We start from the raw sequence: 15,274 nt of genomic DNA on the forward strand, positions 1-15,274 counted from the left end.
AAATGAAGTTCAAAGTGAAAGTCTATTGGTCTATGAATAACATAGTTTCTTTTATTTATTTCCAAAATGTGTATTCTGCCATTCTGCCTCCATTAGGGCCATCATGGTGGTAATAGTTCCTGGACTGCATATTTTCACAAAACTATGCTGTCTAAAAATAATGTATATTTTGTTTATAATCTGCCCTTTTTCAGTGCTTGGCTTCTGGGGTGAAGGAAATACCCTGTTCTTCTTGCTGTGATGAACTAATCCTGCCATATCTGTTCTGTTCCCTAAGGGAGGTGTGGCCTGAAGGGGATGTTTTTGGATCTTCCAGTCTTGCTTCTGATGAAGAAGTTGAACTGCTGAAACGTGTCTTCTTTGCCAACCTCCCTCGTAAGTAACCACACTCCATATATGGATAGAGTGGAGCAGGGATAGGGAGTCACATAGTTGCTAGGGTCTCCTAGGTATCGATCTGCTATTCTCTAGCACTGTGCTATGAGAGCCAGCACAGTAAAGTGGTAAGAGTGTCAGACTAGGATCTGGGAGGCCTAGGTTTGAATCTCTTTTCTGCTGTGGAAGCTCGCCGGATGGCCTTAGACCAGTCACACACATTCTGCCTAACCTACCTCACAGGATTGTTGTGAAGCTGGGAGACTGTTGCAAGTTACTTAGGGTCTCCATTGTGGATAAAAGTGGGGTGTAAATGGAAATAAAGAAATTGTGCTGCTGATCTTTGTGTATATGAACAGTACTGCCTCATGGCAAGATGGTCTTTGGATTGCCTCCATTGGCTTTCCTGCACAATCTACCTTTCCCTTGCAAAAACATTGGTACATTTGCATAGTTGACCCATTACAAAAGCTTCATTTTTTTAGCAAGTTACGGACTCTGTGAAGTGCAGTTGTAGCAAGGTGTAGACTCCTGGTTCTTAGCTTCCTCTCATCCAAAACACACAGCATTCCCTGACATCTTGGAAAGGAGAAATGTGGAAGACTGACTGTAGGTGGGCAATCAGATCCAGTTTTAGAAGGCCAGATTTGAGCTTTAAAGCTTTTCAAGATCTGGGACTTGCATACTTTGGAGTTAATCTTGGCACCCACACTGGTTATGTTTGGCAGATCAGGCCCTGCTTTTATTTACCCTTATTTAATTTATTTATTAGTGTGTGAGATCAGAGCGCCTAGCACCAGAAGCAGTGCCTTTACAATAGTAGTCCCATCGTCATGGAATAATCATCCTCTGGAGCAGAGGTCCCCAACATTTTTGAGCTTGTGGCATATTTGGAATTCTGACATGGCATGGTGGGTGCAGTAACAAAATGGCTGCCGCAGAGCCCAGCCACAAAATGATTGCCGTAGCTTAACTTTGGTAACACAGTGCAGATCCTTGTTCCGTGGTGGCAGCTGCTGCCAAAGCAACATTTTTAAAAAATCTGCACAGACAATCAGAAGCTTTGCTGGGCAGAAGCCCTACCTGTCTCCACCACTTCCTAAAAATGTTTGGCGGGCACCAGAAAAGATATAGGTGGGTGATGACATTGGGAACCCCTGCTCTGGAGAGTCAAGGATGTTCCTTCCTCCCTACCCACGATTAAGAAAGGCTGCAAGAGTTTTTTATTTCAGCTCACATTTGGGGCTGGGGGCTGAGTGTCTCTTAGTGCTGCTTTGTTGACTTGGAGGTTGTGTGTGTTCAAATGCTACTGTTTTCATTTTTCTTGTGTGTGCTCTTCATTTCATTGTCTCTTCATTCTCATTGTGCATGCTCTTAAATGTCTTGTTTATAAGCTGCTTTTGAGGTGGCTTTCTAAACATCTTAAATAACCATAATATTGGTACTGAATCAGTTTGCATGGGTGAAGAGAGGGGTCAGAATGGTAGCTGACTCTCAGTTTATAAAGATGGCTGGGTGACTCACAGATATTTAATTCATTTCTATTAGTTACATTGCTTCTAAAATACGCTCAAGCTGTTTTAAAAAAAGACTTTGGTCATGTTTTGTAATTGAACATTGATGGGGCCAGCTCAGCACTGTTTACATGCTTCTGTCAGGATATGCAAATAGTAAATTTGATTTGGCATCCTCTCATGTTGTTGTAGCTATTTTAACTTTTTTGGATTTTAATTTGTATAGTCTTCTTTTGATAACCACTCTGAACTCTGTGAACTCAGAGAAGGGCAGTATATAAATCTAAATTATAAATTAATTAATTAAATGGTCTGTCTTGGTGCTGGGTAGCAGTAAAGAATGTATTAAACCTAATAGTATCACTATATCTTTCCCCGCTTTTGGAAAATACTAAAGTGCTTCCTTCAACTCAGCCAAGACTACTGTGTCGCCCTAGCACAGGGATCCCCTCTATGGTGCCTTTGGGTGCCATGGTGTGCTCCAGCACTTTTCCTGGTGCTTGTCAGGTTCTTTAGAATGTGGGTGGGCCAGGTGGGGCTTTTGCCCAGCAGATCTTCTGATTGGCTGTGCAGATTTTTTTTTAAAAAAATTGCTTTAGCAGCAGTTGCCACAACAGCTATCTCACTAATAGAACCAATTTTATTATTGTTAATTAATTATTGATTATTTTACCAATCAATTAGCGATTGACTTAATATTTAGATATATATATATATATATATATATATATATAAAAAAAAATTTTTTTTTCCTTAACTTATTAATTAGGATGGGGGGTGGGAGGGATTATTTATTAATAAGTTTAGGAATTAATGAATTTATATGAATTTAAACTAATTGGTTGTAAGATGGATTGGGAGGGCTAACTAAATTAATTAATTTAAGACATAAGTAGTGGGTCTATTAGCCGGGAACCGGAGGGGTTGTGGTGAGGAGGGTAAATTGAAACGGCAGGTGCAAACAAATCGGGGGAGTGACACCGGTCGGTTTATCTTGGGTTCATTTTGGTTTGGTGCAGATGTTTGGCCAGGGGATTCCAGTGCTCCTGGGGAGGGGAAGATATGACGGTGGGAATAGACAAAAATATAAGGGAAGGAGACAGAGACGAAATGGTGCTCGGCCACCTTCCAGTCTACTTCCCATCCCAATGGTAGCAGGTAGTGGGACCAAGAGGAAATGCTCGCCTCTGTCATTGGTGTTATGTAATGCCAGGTCCATAAATAATAAGACCGCAACCCTTAGGGAGTTTCTGCTACGGCAGAACATGGACCTGGCTTGCGTGACCGAGACCTGGGTGAGGGACGGGGAGACAGTAGCCCTCTCCCAGATGTCCCCCCCCGGGATACTCGGTCTTTCACCAATCACGGATGAGCGGGCGGGGGGGAGGGGTAGCACTACTCATACGGGAGGATTACTCCTTTCGGGCTCTCCCGGATCCAAAGATTGATGGGATTGAATGCACCGGTCTGGCATGGGATGTTGGAGAGGGGTTGGCGGTTTGGCTGGTGTACCGTCCGCCCAACGCACCAGCTAACGCCTTACCATCACTATTGGAGGCAGTGGCGGGCTGGGCGTTGGAGTACCTGAGGCTTATGGTCCTGGGTGACTTCAACGTCCATGCCGACGACACGGCCTCCACTCAGGCGATGGACCTAGTGTCGTCCATGGCGACACTGGGACTCTCTCAATTTGTCACGACTCCCACGCATCAGGCCGGGCATACATTAGACCTGATCTTTGCAGCCGGGATTTTGGTGAACGATATCGCCGGAGAAGCGGTACCATGGTCGGATCACCTAGCCCTTAAGGCCCGTGTGGGGATGCCGCCCCAACCCTGTATGGGCGGAGAGCCTATTTTGGCTCGCCCTCGGGGCTTGATGGACCCGGAACGGTTCCAAACGGCCCTAAGGGATCCCTGGCCCACTGGCAATTCCCTCGATGACCTGGTGGAAATCTGGCAGGGCCAGCTGTCCAGGGCTATCGACGAAATTGCACCCCGGCGCCCTCTGCGCCCTCGCACGAAGCTGGCTCCATGGTATACCTTGGAGTTACGCCAGCTGAAACAAGGGCTCAGACGACTAGAGAGGCAGTGGAGGCATACTCGGGACGAAGCAACGAGAACATCCTATAGAACGTTTATGAAGTCTTATGAGGTGGCAGTCAAGGCTGCAAAGAAAGATTACTTTGCAACCAAGATTGCATCTGCAAACTCGCGCCCAGCACAATTATTTAGAATAATTGGGGATCTTACAACGTTGCCACAAGGCAAACCAAATGTTAGAGAATTAGGAATAGGCTGTGAGGCATTTGCGAAATACTTTGCAGATAAAATCTCGCTGCTCCGCCAAGACCTGCCTACCACATTAGATACAGTGAGTGAAATTGAGGCTCCGTGCCTGTCTTCAGGTTTAGTGCTGGACCACTTCGACCCACTCAGCCTGGAGGAAGTCGACAGAATCCTCTCTGCTGCTCGCCCGACAACATGTGATCTGGACCCTTGCCCCTCCTGGCTGATTAAATCTTGCCAAGGGGAGCTTAGATGCCCTTTACGGGACATCATAAATAGATCCCTTTTAGAGGGGCATTTTCCAACACCTCTGAAAGAGGCTTTGGTCCGCCCTCTCCTGAAAAAAGCTACAGCAGACCCGGCCGAATTGGCGAACTACCGGCCGGTGTCCAATTTACCGTTCTTAGGTAAAATTATTGAGAGGGCCGTGGCGTTGCAGCTACAGGGGTTTCTGGATGACGCTTCTGTCTTAGACCCATGTCAGTCTGGTTTCCGGCCGGGCCATGGGACGGAGACGGTGCTGGTCGCCTTAGTGGATGACCTCCAACGGCAACTGGATCGGGGCGGCGTTGCGGTACTGATGTTGTTAGATCTGTCGGCTGCATTTGATACAGTCGACCATCGGCTACTGACGCGCCGCCTCGCCGACATTGGGGTCGAGGGGTTGGCCTTGCAATGGCTTTCCTCCTTTCTCCTAGGTCGGGGACAGAGGGTGGCTATCGGGAGCGAGCGGTCCCGGAGGCGCACACTGGATTGTGGGGTGCCCCAGGGAGCAGTTCTCTCCCCGATGCTGTTTAACATCTATATGCGCCCCCTTGCCCAGATTGCCCGGCGGTTTGGGCTGGGTTGTCATCAATATGCAGATGACACCCAGCTCTATCTACTAATGGATGGCTGGCCCGACCCCGCTCCAGGGAATCTCGACCGGGCATTACAGGCTGTAGCGACATGGCTCAGGCTGAGTGGGCTGAAGTTGAACCCAGCGAAGACAGAGGTCCTATGCGTGGGTCGCGGCGCTCTGGGAAGGGAAATAGCTCTCCCGGCCTTCGATGGTGCGCCATTGAAAGCAGCGCGCCAGGTAAAGAGTCTGGGTGTTTTACTGGAGCCTTCATTATCGATGGAGGCCCAGATAGCAGCCACTGCCAAGTCAGCATTCTTCCATCTGAGGCGGGCAAGGCAGTTGGCCCCTTTCCTTGAGCGCCGGGACCTCGCAACAGTAATCCACGCAACGGTCACCTCAAGACTAGACTACTGTAACGCCCTCTACTTGGGGCTACCTCTGTGCCGGACCCGGAAATTGCAGCTAGTGCAGAACGCGGCGGCCAGGCTGTTGTTGGGACTCCCGAAACGGGAGCATATATGGCCGGGACTACGTGAACTGCACTGGCTGCCGATTATATACCGGGTCCAGTACAAAGTGTTGGTCGTTACCTTTAAAGCCTTATATGGCCGAGGACCTGCCTACCTGAGGGACCGTCTTTCCCCATATGAACCCCAGAGAGCACTGAGGTCAACGGGGAAAAACTTAATGACTATCCCTGGGCCGAAGGAAGTTAAATATCAGAGCACCAGAATACGGGCCTTTTCGATCGCGGCCCCTACCCTATGGAACCGACTCCCCGAGGAGGTGCGGGCCCTGCGGAGCCTTGAACAGTTCCGCAGGGCCTGCAAGACCATCCTTTTTAAATCAGCATATTCGGACTGCTAAGGAAAAATGGTAATTAAAGATCCGCCAATGCGGTCCAAAGATCTATACCGCAGTATAATTGTATCTACTAGACTGGTTTTTAATTTAATGTTTTAATGTTTTATTGTTCTATAATGTAATTCTAATGTTTTATTTATTATGGTGTGTTTTTATGGATTGTTGTTAGCCGCCCTGAGCCTGCCAAGGTGGGGGAGGGCGGGATATAAATGAAATTAATAAATAAATAAATAAATAAATAAACAGCATAAGGATCTTCACTGTGATTGAAGGTACACTCTGGCATCCATTTTGTGGCTGACTCTGCAGCAGCCATTCTGTGCCTGCACCCACCACACTGCGTCAGAATTCCTGAGGTGCCCACAGGGTCAAAAAAGGTTGAGTTGTGAGGACATAGTATCTTTTGAAAGGCAGTAATAGATGCAATATTATTTAAACATTCTACATCTCTTCTGATGTACACAGGGCAAGCTGCACCAGATGAACCTGAAGAGGCAGCTGAAGAAGAAGAGATTGCTGAGGAAGAGCTGGCAGCTGTACGAGTATCAGAGAAGGAGTTCAGCTTCCTGGACTATGTGAAACGGTATGCAGGTTTTGAGGTGTATACATATTTTTATTCTCTTTCGTCTGGTGTGCTTAAGTTTTAAAATGTCAAAAAGAAATCCTTATTTTGCATTCTTACACCAGTCACTATGGTATGTCCTTTCACCAATCTGTTGTTGTTGTCATTGCCAACATAAGTGCTAGAAACTTAACAGAAATAAAATAAAATCTGAGATTTCTTAGGAAGTTGAATCTTGTGCCAAATGCCATTGTGTATTTTCATGAACTGCAGTCCTGATTTTATGACTTTCTTAACACTAAGCATGTCTCATGCATGTATCCTTGAGTGCAGGTTTGCTACCGCTAATGTGGTCAAGGCTTACGTCCTTCTCTTCAAGAACTACCAGCAAAACAGCGCTCACACCAACCACTGTGTGGTGAAGATGCTGCACCGCATTGCTTATGATCTCAAGATGGAGGCTCTGCTGTTCCAACTTTCCATCTTCTGCCTCTTCAACAGGCTCCTCAGTGATCCTGCTTCTGGGGCTTACAAGGTGAGGGCCCTGTTAGAGGTATGAAAGTCTGAGTCTGTTTTCATGTGTAATTGGAAACTCCAGTTGAAAGGATATCCAGTAGCCATGGTGGGATGCCTGCATTTTTAAAAAACTTACATTCTGTCTCATCCTGTCACTCACAGTCACTGACACTTTCTTCAAAAACACAATCCATTACGTATCACAATAGAAAAATAAAGCAAATGTAGCCAAAACAACTTTCCTGGCCTTGCAAATGCATCACCCTTTCATTATGGTTTGGAGCCAAGGCAAGGACTTTCTGAGGGCTGTGTGCAGATCCCAGTCCTCATGGTTGTTCCCTGTCTCCTCCCACAGCCATTGCCAACCCCAGGAAGGTTTTCTTCCCAGGAACTGGAGCGTTCCCATGTAATAATAACTGTGCAGGTCAGGAGGTTACAATGAGGAGGGAAAAGGAGATTAAACTATTCATGCAAGAGGGAGAAGGAGGCCCTCTTCCAAGTCCTAACCCATGTGGCAGTTAATCTATGCTGGTCTTCCAACTTTAAGAATAAACTCCCAGGGTCAAAAATAAGCAAGGAGAGGGTAGACGCACCTGTCTCAGTACTTTCTGCCAAGTGACCCAAGCCTATGTACAACATGAACATATGAAGGTGCCTTATACCAAGTTAGGCCATTAGTTCACCTAACTTAATATTGTGTATACTAGCTAGCAACAGTTCCTCTGGCTGTCAGCAAAGAATGATCTTTCTCCATTCTTGTTACCCAAGTGCCTCTTTTATCTAGTGATGCCATTAATTGAATTTTCAATGCACAGAACACATAAGTGCATCACTGATACACTGAGAAAAAAAATACATTGAGAAAAATACATTGAATACATTGAGTGCATCACTGAACCCTGCCCCTTCCCTGAGATCTTAGAGAGCCACTGCTCATTGGAGAAATCACTGGATTGGATGGCTGAATGGTCTGACTCATCTATAAAGCAGCTCTTTGTCTCATATCACTTTTTTTCTGATTTTCTGTCTCTCCTTCAAAGGTGCCGTCACACAGCCTGTGGTTTTGACTGCTTACTCATTTATTTCATTCTTGCTGTCTTTGATTTTATTTGAGAATAGAAAAAGCCCTGCTAACTCTTTTGCTGTATCTACAAGATAGCCCTTCACTGCAAGGTGGTCCATTTTAGAATTCCTTAAGAATTAGAGGAACTGACTGAATGTTGGATTTCAGTTACTTAGTTTCTTTGTAGCTTGCATCTTTTGAACACTGTGAGTAGATTTAATGATCATCAGTAGTACAATGAAATTAATACAGACTCCACAATACTAATGGGCCACGATAAAGTGTGTTTTTGAATACAGAAAGACTGCCGTGATGGTGATGTAACTGGGGTCTAGGTGAACGTACTGGCTAAGAGAAATTCAAACTGGAAGTATCCAGTTCAGATTTCCCCTCTGCCTCTTGTGACTTCCTCAAGATCCTACTCTCAGCTTCATCTTTTTCCTGCAATATGACACTAATGTTTTGCACTGCTGCTGTAAGGGTGCTTTTGATGATCTTTCCAGCATTCAGTGAATGCAGATCCTGGGTTTGTTACATAATAATAAATAGCTGCCCTTATATTTCTTCAGGCCTGAAAAAAGGAAGAGATGGTAATGCAATGTCATGGAGGCCATCATATTTTCTACTAGATAACAAGGTCTTATTTAAAGCGGATACTTTCAGAAGCATCTGGAAGACCTTTTCCATTCCCCCCTCCTTATTGGGAAGATGTTGAAAAGAATGCAGAATCCACCACAGCAGTGCACTGTATATTGTGCTGTTTGAATCACAAGGTCCTTGAAAATCCTCAGTCAGCAGATTGCTCTGTGTGTAATTAGCATAAAAGGCTTAAAATGGGATCTCAGACTGCTTTACTGCGAGCATATACTTCTCTGTCCTCTCCCTCCACCCCATGAGATATTCTTAGATCATGAGCTGTTGAATCTTGAGATTTAAAAAAATAGTAATTTTTTAAAATAGATTTTCTGTCTCCCTACATTCTTAGGAACTGGTGACCTTTGCCAAATACATTGTGGGCAGATTTTTTGCACTGGCATCCAACAACAAGAAGGCCTATGTAGAACTCTTGTTCTGGAAAAGTTCAGCTGTGGTACGGGAGATGACTGAGGGCTATGGGACATCACAGGAAGGAGAAGGGTGAGTTTAGAGGAACCTAGTCAGTAACCAAAGAATTCCTACCCAATAGTAGCTTTTTATCCTGTAGCAGATTCTTTCTCAAAAGTTGCCATTGGTACTACAACGAATGTCCAAAATATGGCAAAAATAGACATTCACATTTGAATTTTGTGAATGTCAGAAAAGTCAGGGGTACGACAGTGAATTTTGACAGCCACCTAAATGGGAGTTTGAGGACATTAACAAATTGTTCTGGGATTTACTTAGTTACCTTCAAATGGCAGCATGCATTGAATTTTGGACATTTCTTTGTCACATTTAGCACTGTTTAGTTTGTCTGCTTAGCCAAAAAGAAAAAGTCAATTAGGATTGTATCTCTGTGGGAGATTCATACATACGCACAATGGAGAAACAGCAAGTTGGAGATATTATTGGTCTCTTCCTTCAGTTGTTCATTTCACTCCAAAACAATGTCCTAGGAATAGGTGGGCACTCCAACTTGCGGTCATACACAGATGCCCAAACAAGACTGAACTGGGTCAGGGAAGAGCCTGCATGTTACCCTTTGGCACACTGTCAAGAAACCTTTCTCATTATTGTCTTTCTGGCCACAAACAGCTCAAACTCTCGTAAGGCATGCCAGTGGACTGAGGCTGAGGAGGAGGAGCTGCGGGAACTCTACTACAAGTACAAGGAAGTAGAAGGTATCAACTCAAATTCTGAAGAGGCAGAGCTAGGCAGGTAGAGAGAGGTGCTGCAATCTAGATTGTGTATAGAGTGCCTTGATTTTATTCTCTGGCCCTGCAAACTACAGCTGGGATCAAAAAGGCTGAGGCAGAGTCAGGACTCCTGTGTTTCATTTCTGACTGGGAAGTGGTTCTGAGTAGAAAGAACTATGGCAGCCAGAGTTTCCAAGTCCCAGAACTGTGTAGGCTTTATAAATATCCACTTGTGTGGTCAAATCGGTGGGTAAGAATTGCCACTAGGGATAGAAGTTTTAATGATTGTTGGTTCTCTGTTAAAGGGCTGCAGGTCTACTAAAGGTATGCATGTGAAAGGAGGGCTATTAGAATGTATTGCCCATTCCTTTGTGTAGAACATTTTGCTTCTGTTTTCATATATGAAGACTGGTAGTCAAGAATTCTATTTCTAAGGCATTACACACCATTTCCCCCCTTGGCATCAGGAGCAGATGTGCTTAACAGCATCCTGGCCCACCTGAGAAACAACAACCGGACTCGTAAACAGGTGGCTAAGCAGCTGGTGCACTTGGGACTAGCAAGCAGTGTGCGAGACTTTCCTCAAGAGCGGTAAGTCATTCTTTTTTGAGTTTGGGATGGGTAGAGAGTTGTCTTCTCTGGGGTTTTGGTGTTGGACTGTGTGTTGCAGACATCTGCAGCCTCACTTGCTGAAAGTCCTGGAGCATGGCAGGAGGTAAGCTCCAGAGTCACTGATGTTGCTATGCTTTCTTTTACAGAAAGGGGACCCGCATTGTCCTGTGGACACAGGATCAAGAAGCAGAGCTTCAGCGGCTCTTTGAGGAATTCCAGGGCACAGATGGTGAGGCTGGGCGGCTGAAAGAACCTGGGTCTTTCTGAATGTGAGGGTTGGGCAGTGACAGGAAAGCTGGAAATGGCCAAGATCTAAAACCACACACACAAATGTTTCTGTTCTTCTGGCAGGATTATTTTCCAACCAGTTTGGTGTAGTGGTTAAGTGTGTGGACTCTTATCTGGGAGAACCGGGTTTGATTCCCCACTCCTCCACTTGCACCTGCTGGAATGGCCTTGGGTTAGCCATAGCCCTGGCAGAGGTTGTCCTTGAAAGGGCAGCTGCTGTAAGAGCTCTCTTAGCCCCACCCACCTCACAGGGTGTCTGTTGAGGGGGAGGAAGGTAAAGGAGATTGTGAGCCGCTCTGAGACTCTTCGGAGTGGAGGGCGGGATATAAATCCAATATCTTCTTCTTTTCCCAATGGTGACTATTTTAACCCTTATTGACCACTTCTGCTGTTTTTCTGTGGCATTTTCTAAGGAGAATAATCCAATATTCTTTAAATCCATGTGCTGTAAAGGGGTGGGGGAATAGTTCATCCTGGTGGTTTTGAGCTAAACTGCCTAGTCATATTTAACCATACCCTACCCAGGCTCATACTCATTTTTGTTGTCCTTGTGTCTCTTTGGCAGATATCCTGGGCAATGTGATGAGGCACATCACAGCGAAACGATCCAAGGCCCGCATTATTGAGAAGCTCCTCAAAATGGGGCTGGTGTCTGACCGTAAGCAGCTCTACAAGAAGCGCAAACGCAAGCCTGGCTACCTTGATGAGGTACAGTGCCCACCCTCCATTATCTCTATATGTGTCTGCATTACAGATGCACATATGCATTACATATTTGCATTAGACCCTTGGCAGTTGGACAGATCTTGAGCAGGCTTGATCCCTTTCCAAATGGCTACATGAGGGAGAAACCAAATGACTGCAGTCTAGTGCAAGTGCCCTTTCATAAGCATGGTGCTTCCCTTAACTTTCCTCTTGCATTTTAGTTGCATTCCCTTCCAAACATCCCTGCTTTTGACTAATAGTCAAGAAGTCCTCCAGTGCAAGGGCTGGGAGGTTTTCCCTAATCAGTCTGGAACATTTCATTTCCTTGGCAGAATCTGCACCACCAGTATCAGAGCCTTTTCTGTCTTACTAGATAGATTGCTTGTGGCAGAACTCTGCCTGTTTCTTGGTTCTTACTTTTCTGTAAGTCCCCTTTGGAGAGGTAGGGTATAAAAGGTTTTCACAAATATTACAGTAGCTCAACAAATTAGTGGGAGAGGTGGACTTACAGGTGGCAGCCAGTCTTAGCCTCTTATATATGTAACTGTTTTCTAAAAGGAAGGGATTAGGCTGGAATATTTGTGTAGATATATTCAAGTGGGTAACCATATTGATCTGAAGCAACAGAACCAAGTTTGAGTCCAGTGGCACATTTAAGACCAACAAAGTAATTCTGAGTATAAGCTTTTGTATGCATGCACGCTTCTTCAGATACATTGAAACAGTTTTCCTCAAGCCTTACATATAGGTAGAGGTGGGGCTGGTAGATGCCAGGAGGCCTAGTTAGGATTGGGATGCAGAAGTAACTGGGCAATCAGTATAGCTGAGATTGGATTAAAGGAGTTGTTAAGACCTGTGAATGGCGGCAAATTAGCATACCAATACAAGAGTTATGAAACATATGTGAGAGCTAAGTTTGAGTTCAAAGGCACCTCCAAAACCAACAAAGTTCAATTCTGGGTGTAAGCAAGTTCTGAGAGACTTAGCATGTGTAGAAGCACATTCCTTCAGATACACTGAAACAGATTTCCTCAGGCATTACATATCGTTTGAGGGGACGTGGTTTAGTTGCTAGAAAGGGCTAATTGGAGTCAAGATGCATAAGCGCAGCTAAGACTGGAATAACACAGTTGGTAACATATGAATAGCAGCAAATGAGCATTCAGATAATAAAAGTTAACAACAGATGTGATAACTAAGTTTGAGTCCAGATAGTTATATGTAAGGCTTGACACATTTCAAGTTGTTACATCTGGCTTCAATGGAAGTAGGTTGATGTGATTGAATTCTTGTATCCTTTATGTGTTAGTAAGAGGAAGATGGTGGAGTTTATGTCTATTGCAGCTCTATGCTGTGGTTTACTCTTGTCTGTCTTCATTGCTTTCAGAACAATAGCATGTTCCCCAAGGACTTTGGGGTGCCTGACCTGGATGAGGCTAATGAAGAGGAGGAGGAAGAGGATGATTTGGGAAGTGAGGATGAGGAGCCAGCCTGGGAGGATGGTGATGGTGACATGTCCAACAGACTCCTGGATAGGGGGACTAGCAAAAAGGGGGCTGCCGCCTCTGACAGGGACTCCCAGGAGCTCATACAAAGTCTGCAGCAAGAAGGTGAGAAAGCAGCAGAATATTCTCCTTAGAAAAGGCTACCTTGTAGCAGAAAAGGAGGCAGCAATGCAAGCAATACGGAAAAGGAGGCAGTGTCCCCTGGTGTCGTCTGCTGACGCAGTGCCATGGTGCTAATGGATAGCAGTTTCCAAACTGTTTGTCTTTGAGAACCTGCACAAGTGCATGAGCCTTCTGCAGATGATGTTATGCATGTTGAAATCAGTTCATATAGAAAGGAGAACAAGCAGAAGATTGCTGGCTCTGCCACCTCACCTGCATACAGTCAGCAGCTCAGGAATGTGTAGTGTTTCTGTGATCCTGAATGTCTGAAAAAGTAGCATGCTCACAGTCCACTTACACACACTTTATACACTTTGTATAAACTGTGTCTTGCTAGCTGGTGGCTGTGCATATGTGGGATGGGGTACTCCTGCCCACTTCCCCTCTCCATGTGTTGATTTCAGTGCATGTAATGACTTCTGCAGGGGTACTGTTTGAGGAGGTACAGGGCAGATCTCTTGAACATATCTGTCATTCTTGCATGAATTCTAGAACATGCTTACTGTGGCTGCACACTGCAGGGGAAGATGGGTGGTAGCACGCAGAGAACCCCAGGATTATCCGGAACTCAGCTTGAAAATTAGATCTGCTAGGAATCATTGTTGGGACAGTTCTTAGAAATTACCATCTGAAACTTCAGGGAATGCTGTTCCCAGTGGAAACCTTCTTATCCTTTAAAACTGAAAGGAGAGATCTTGCTTGAAGTCATACGCCTTTACGAAGCAGGCTTCTCTTCTTAGTCCTAACCCCGTGAAACCAAAACTAGTAACAGAGTCTGTCTCTTTGTTTTGTGAACAGTGCACACATTTTTAATGGAATGCCTATCTAGAACAAGTACTAATTTCTGGCTTGGAAATTCTATGGTTTGAAGTCTTTTCAACTCTGATTTGTACTGACGATTAATCGGACATGAGGTCCATGTCTTATTGCAGTCTTGCGGGCCTCTTTTTGCATGCCGATGTTGGTGCTGCCTCTGAGCTGCCTGCCCTTCAGCCACCAGCCTACCACAGATGCTTCTCTGTTTGACACTCACATACAGTGTCTGCAATTGCAATTGAGTGAAGTTGTGGAATACTTCGTAGCTGTGGGACCAACTTTAGAAGGAGCTCTCATTTAAAATATTCCTTGCAAATGCAGAACTAGCTCCTCAAGGGTGAGGTTCTGGCCTGGCTCTTTGCTGCTATGCTGTTTTCTCTTTAGAAAACATCAGAAAGCATTCAAAAATGTGACATCCTGCTCCGCCCCCCCCCCCCCCCCCCGTATTTTGTAGAAATGTAGTTCATTCTGTTATATGTAGACCAAATCTTTGTCCCCAAAGCATAATTTCTTAGACTTCCTTTGAAACTTGCAATGACTTTCCTCCCCCCTCAGTGCTCGCATCCCATACATACAGTGTCATGCATTATGAAAGAAACCAACTGTTTTTATGTCTAAAGTTTTATTAATGGGCTGAATCACACAAAGGGCTTGAGCCCAGGCTGGGCCTTCCCTGGGACTCAGTATAGTGTTACCATTCCCTGCCTCTTTGTCCAAAGTCATTGAGGAGAAGGGGTTTCTCTCCCATCCATCTTCACTTTTGTCTCCACAGGCCTGTCTGGTCCTCTGCTGTGGCTCCAGAGCTGCCTATACCGAACAGCTGATGACAGGGAAGTGGATGGTAAATACAGGGAGAACTGGGCCTGGTATTACTGTTTCTTAGCTCTGTGCCTTGTCCTTCGGAGTGAGAAACTGTGGGGTAATGGATGTATTTTTAAATGGGCAGAGACCTAGCTGCTATGTCTTAGTTTTCCACCAGAGGCAAGAACTGACTAACCACTATGATACTGGTACAATGGCCAGAATTTAGCAAGATGGGTGACTTATTTCCCCAGGATGTGCCCAACCTGTGCCTTTGGTACCGCTGTCTGAAGAGAATGAGGATGCAATGGACCATAAAGACTTCCAGAAGCTGCTACGGAAAGTTGGGATACGAGCCCCAGCCAATGAACAGGTAACTTCTTTTTTTGCCGGAGAAGAAAATTAGAATGTGGGACAGGGATAGTATTTTGTGATGATTTTCTGCTTTGGGGTTGCTTCTCCTATCCCCTCCAAAGGGCTATTTTAAATTCTTATCCATGGTCCAAGAGCTGCACTGATGCTCATCT

At 45.2% G+C, this 15,274-nt stretch overlaps 1 protein-coding gene across 1 annotated transcript in view; it reads left to right on the forward strand.

Annotated features, from left to right (window-relative positions):
- Positions 1–15,274, forward strand: part of TIMELESS (timeless circadian regulator) — a 40,183-nt gene that overhangs the window by 15,014 nt on the left and 9,895 nt on the right. The window contains exons 15-25 of the mRNA XM_060252564.1: positions 278–375; positions 6,348–6,465; positions 6,778–6,979; positions 9,009–9,160; positions 9,758–9,843; positions 10,326–10,449; positions 10,617–10,699; positions 11,324–11,466; positions 12,851–13,073; positions 14,719–14,787; positions 15,002–15,120. Of these exons, the coding sequence (XP_060108547.1) occupies positions 278–375; positions 6,348–6,465; positions 6,778–6,979; positions 9,009–9,160; positions 9,758–9,843; positions 10,326–10,449; positions 10,617–10,699; positions 11,324–11,466; positions 12,851–13,073; positions 14,719–14,787; positions 15,002–15,120 (1,417 nt within the window). The remainder of the gene's footprint in view (positions 1–277; positions 376–6,347; positions 6,466–6,777; positions 6,980–9,008; positions 9,161–9,757; positions 9,844–10,325; positions 10,450–10,616; positions 10,700–11,323; positions 11,467–12,850; positions 13,074–14,718; positions 14,788–15,001; positions 15,121–15,274) is intronic.

This window comes from Heteronotia binoei, chromosome 13 (assembly GCF_032191835.1).
Source record: "Heteronotia binoei isolate CCM8104 ecotype False Entrance Well chromosome 13, APGP_CSIRO_Hbin_v1, whole genome shotgun sequence".
NCBI classification, from domain to species: domain Eukaryota; kingdom Metazoa; phylum Chordata; class Lepidosauria; order Squamata; family Gekkonidae; genus Heteronotia; species Heteronotia binoei.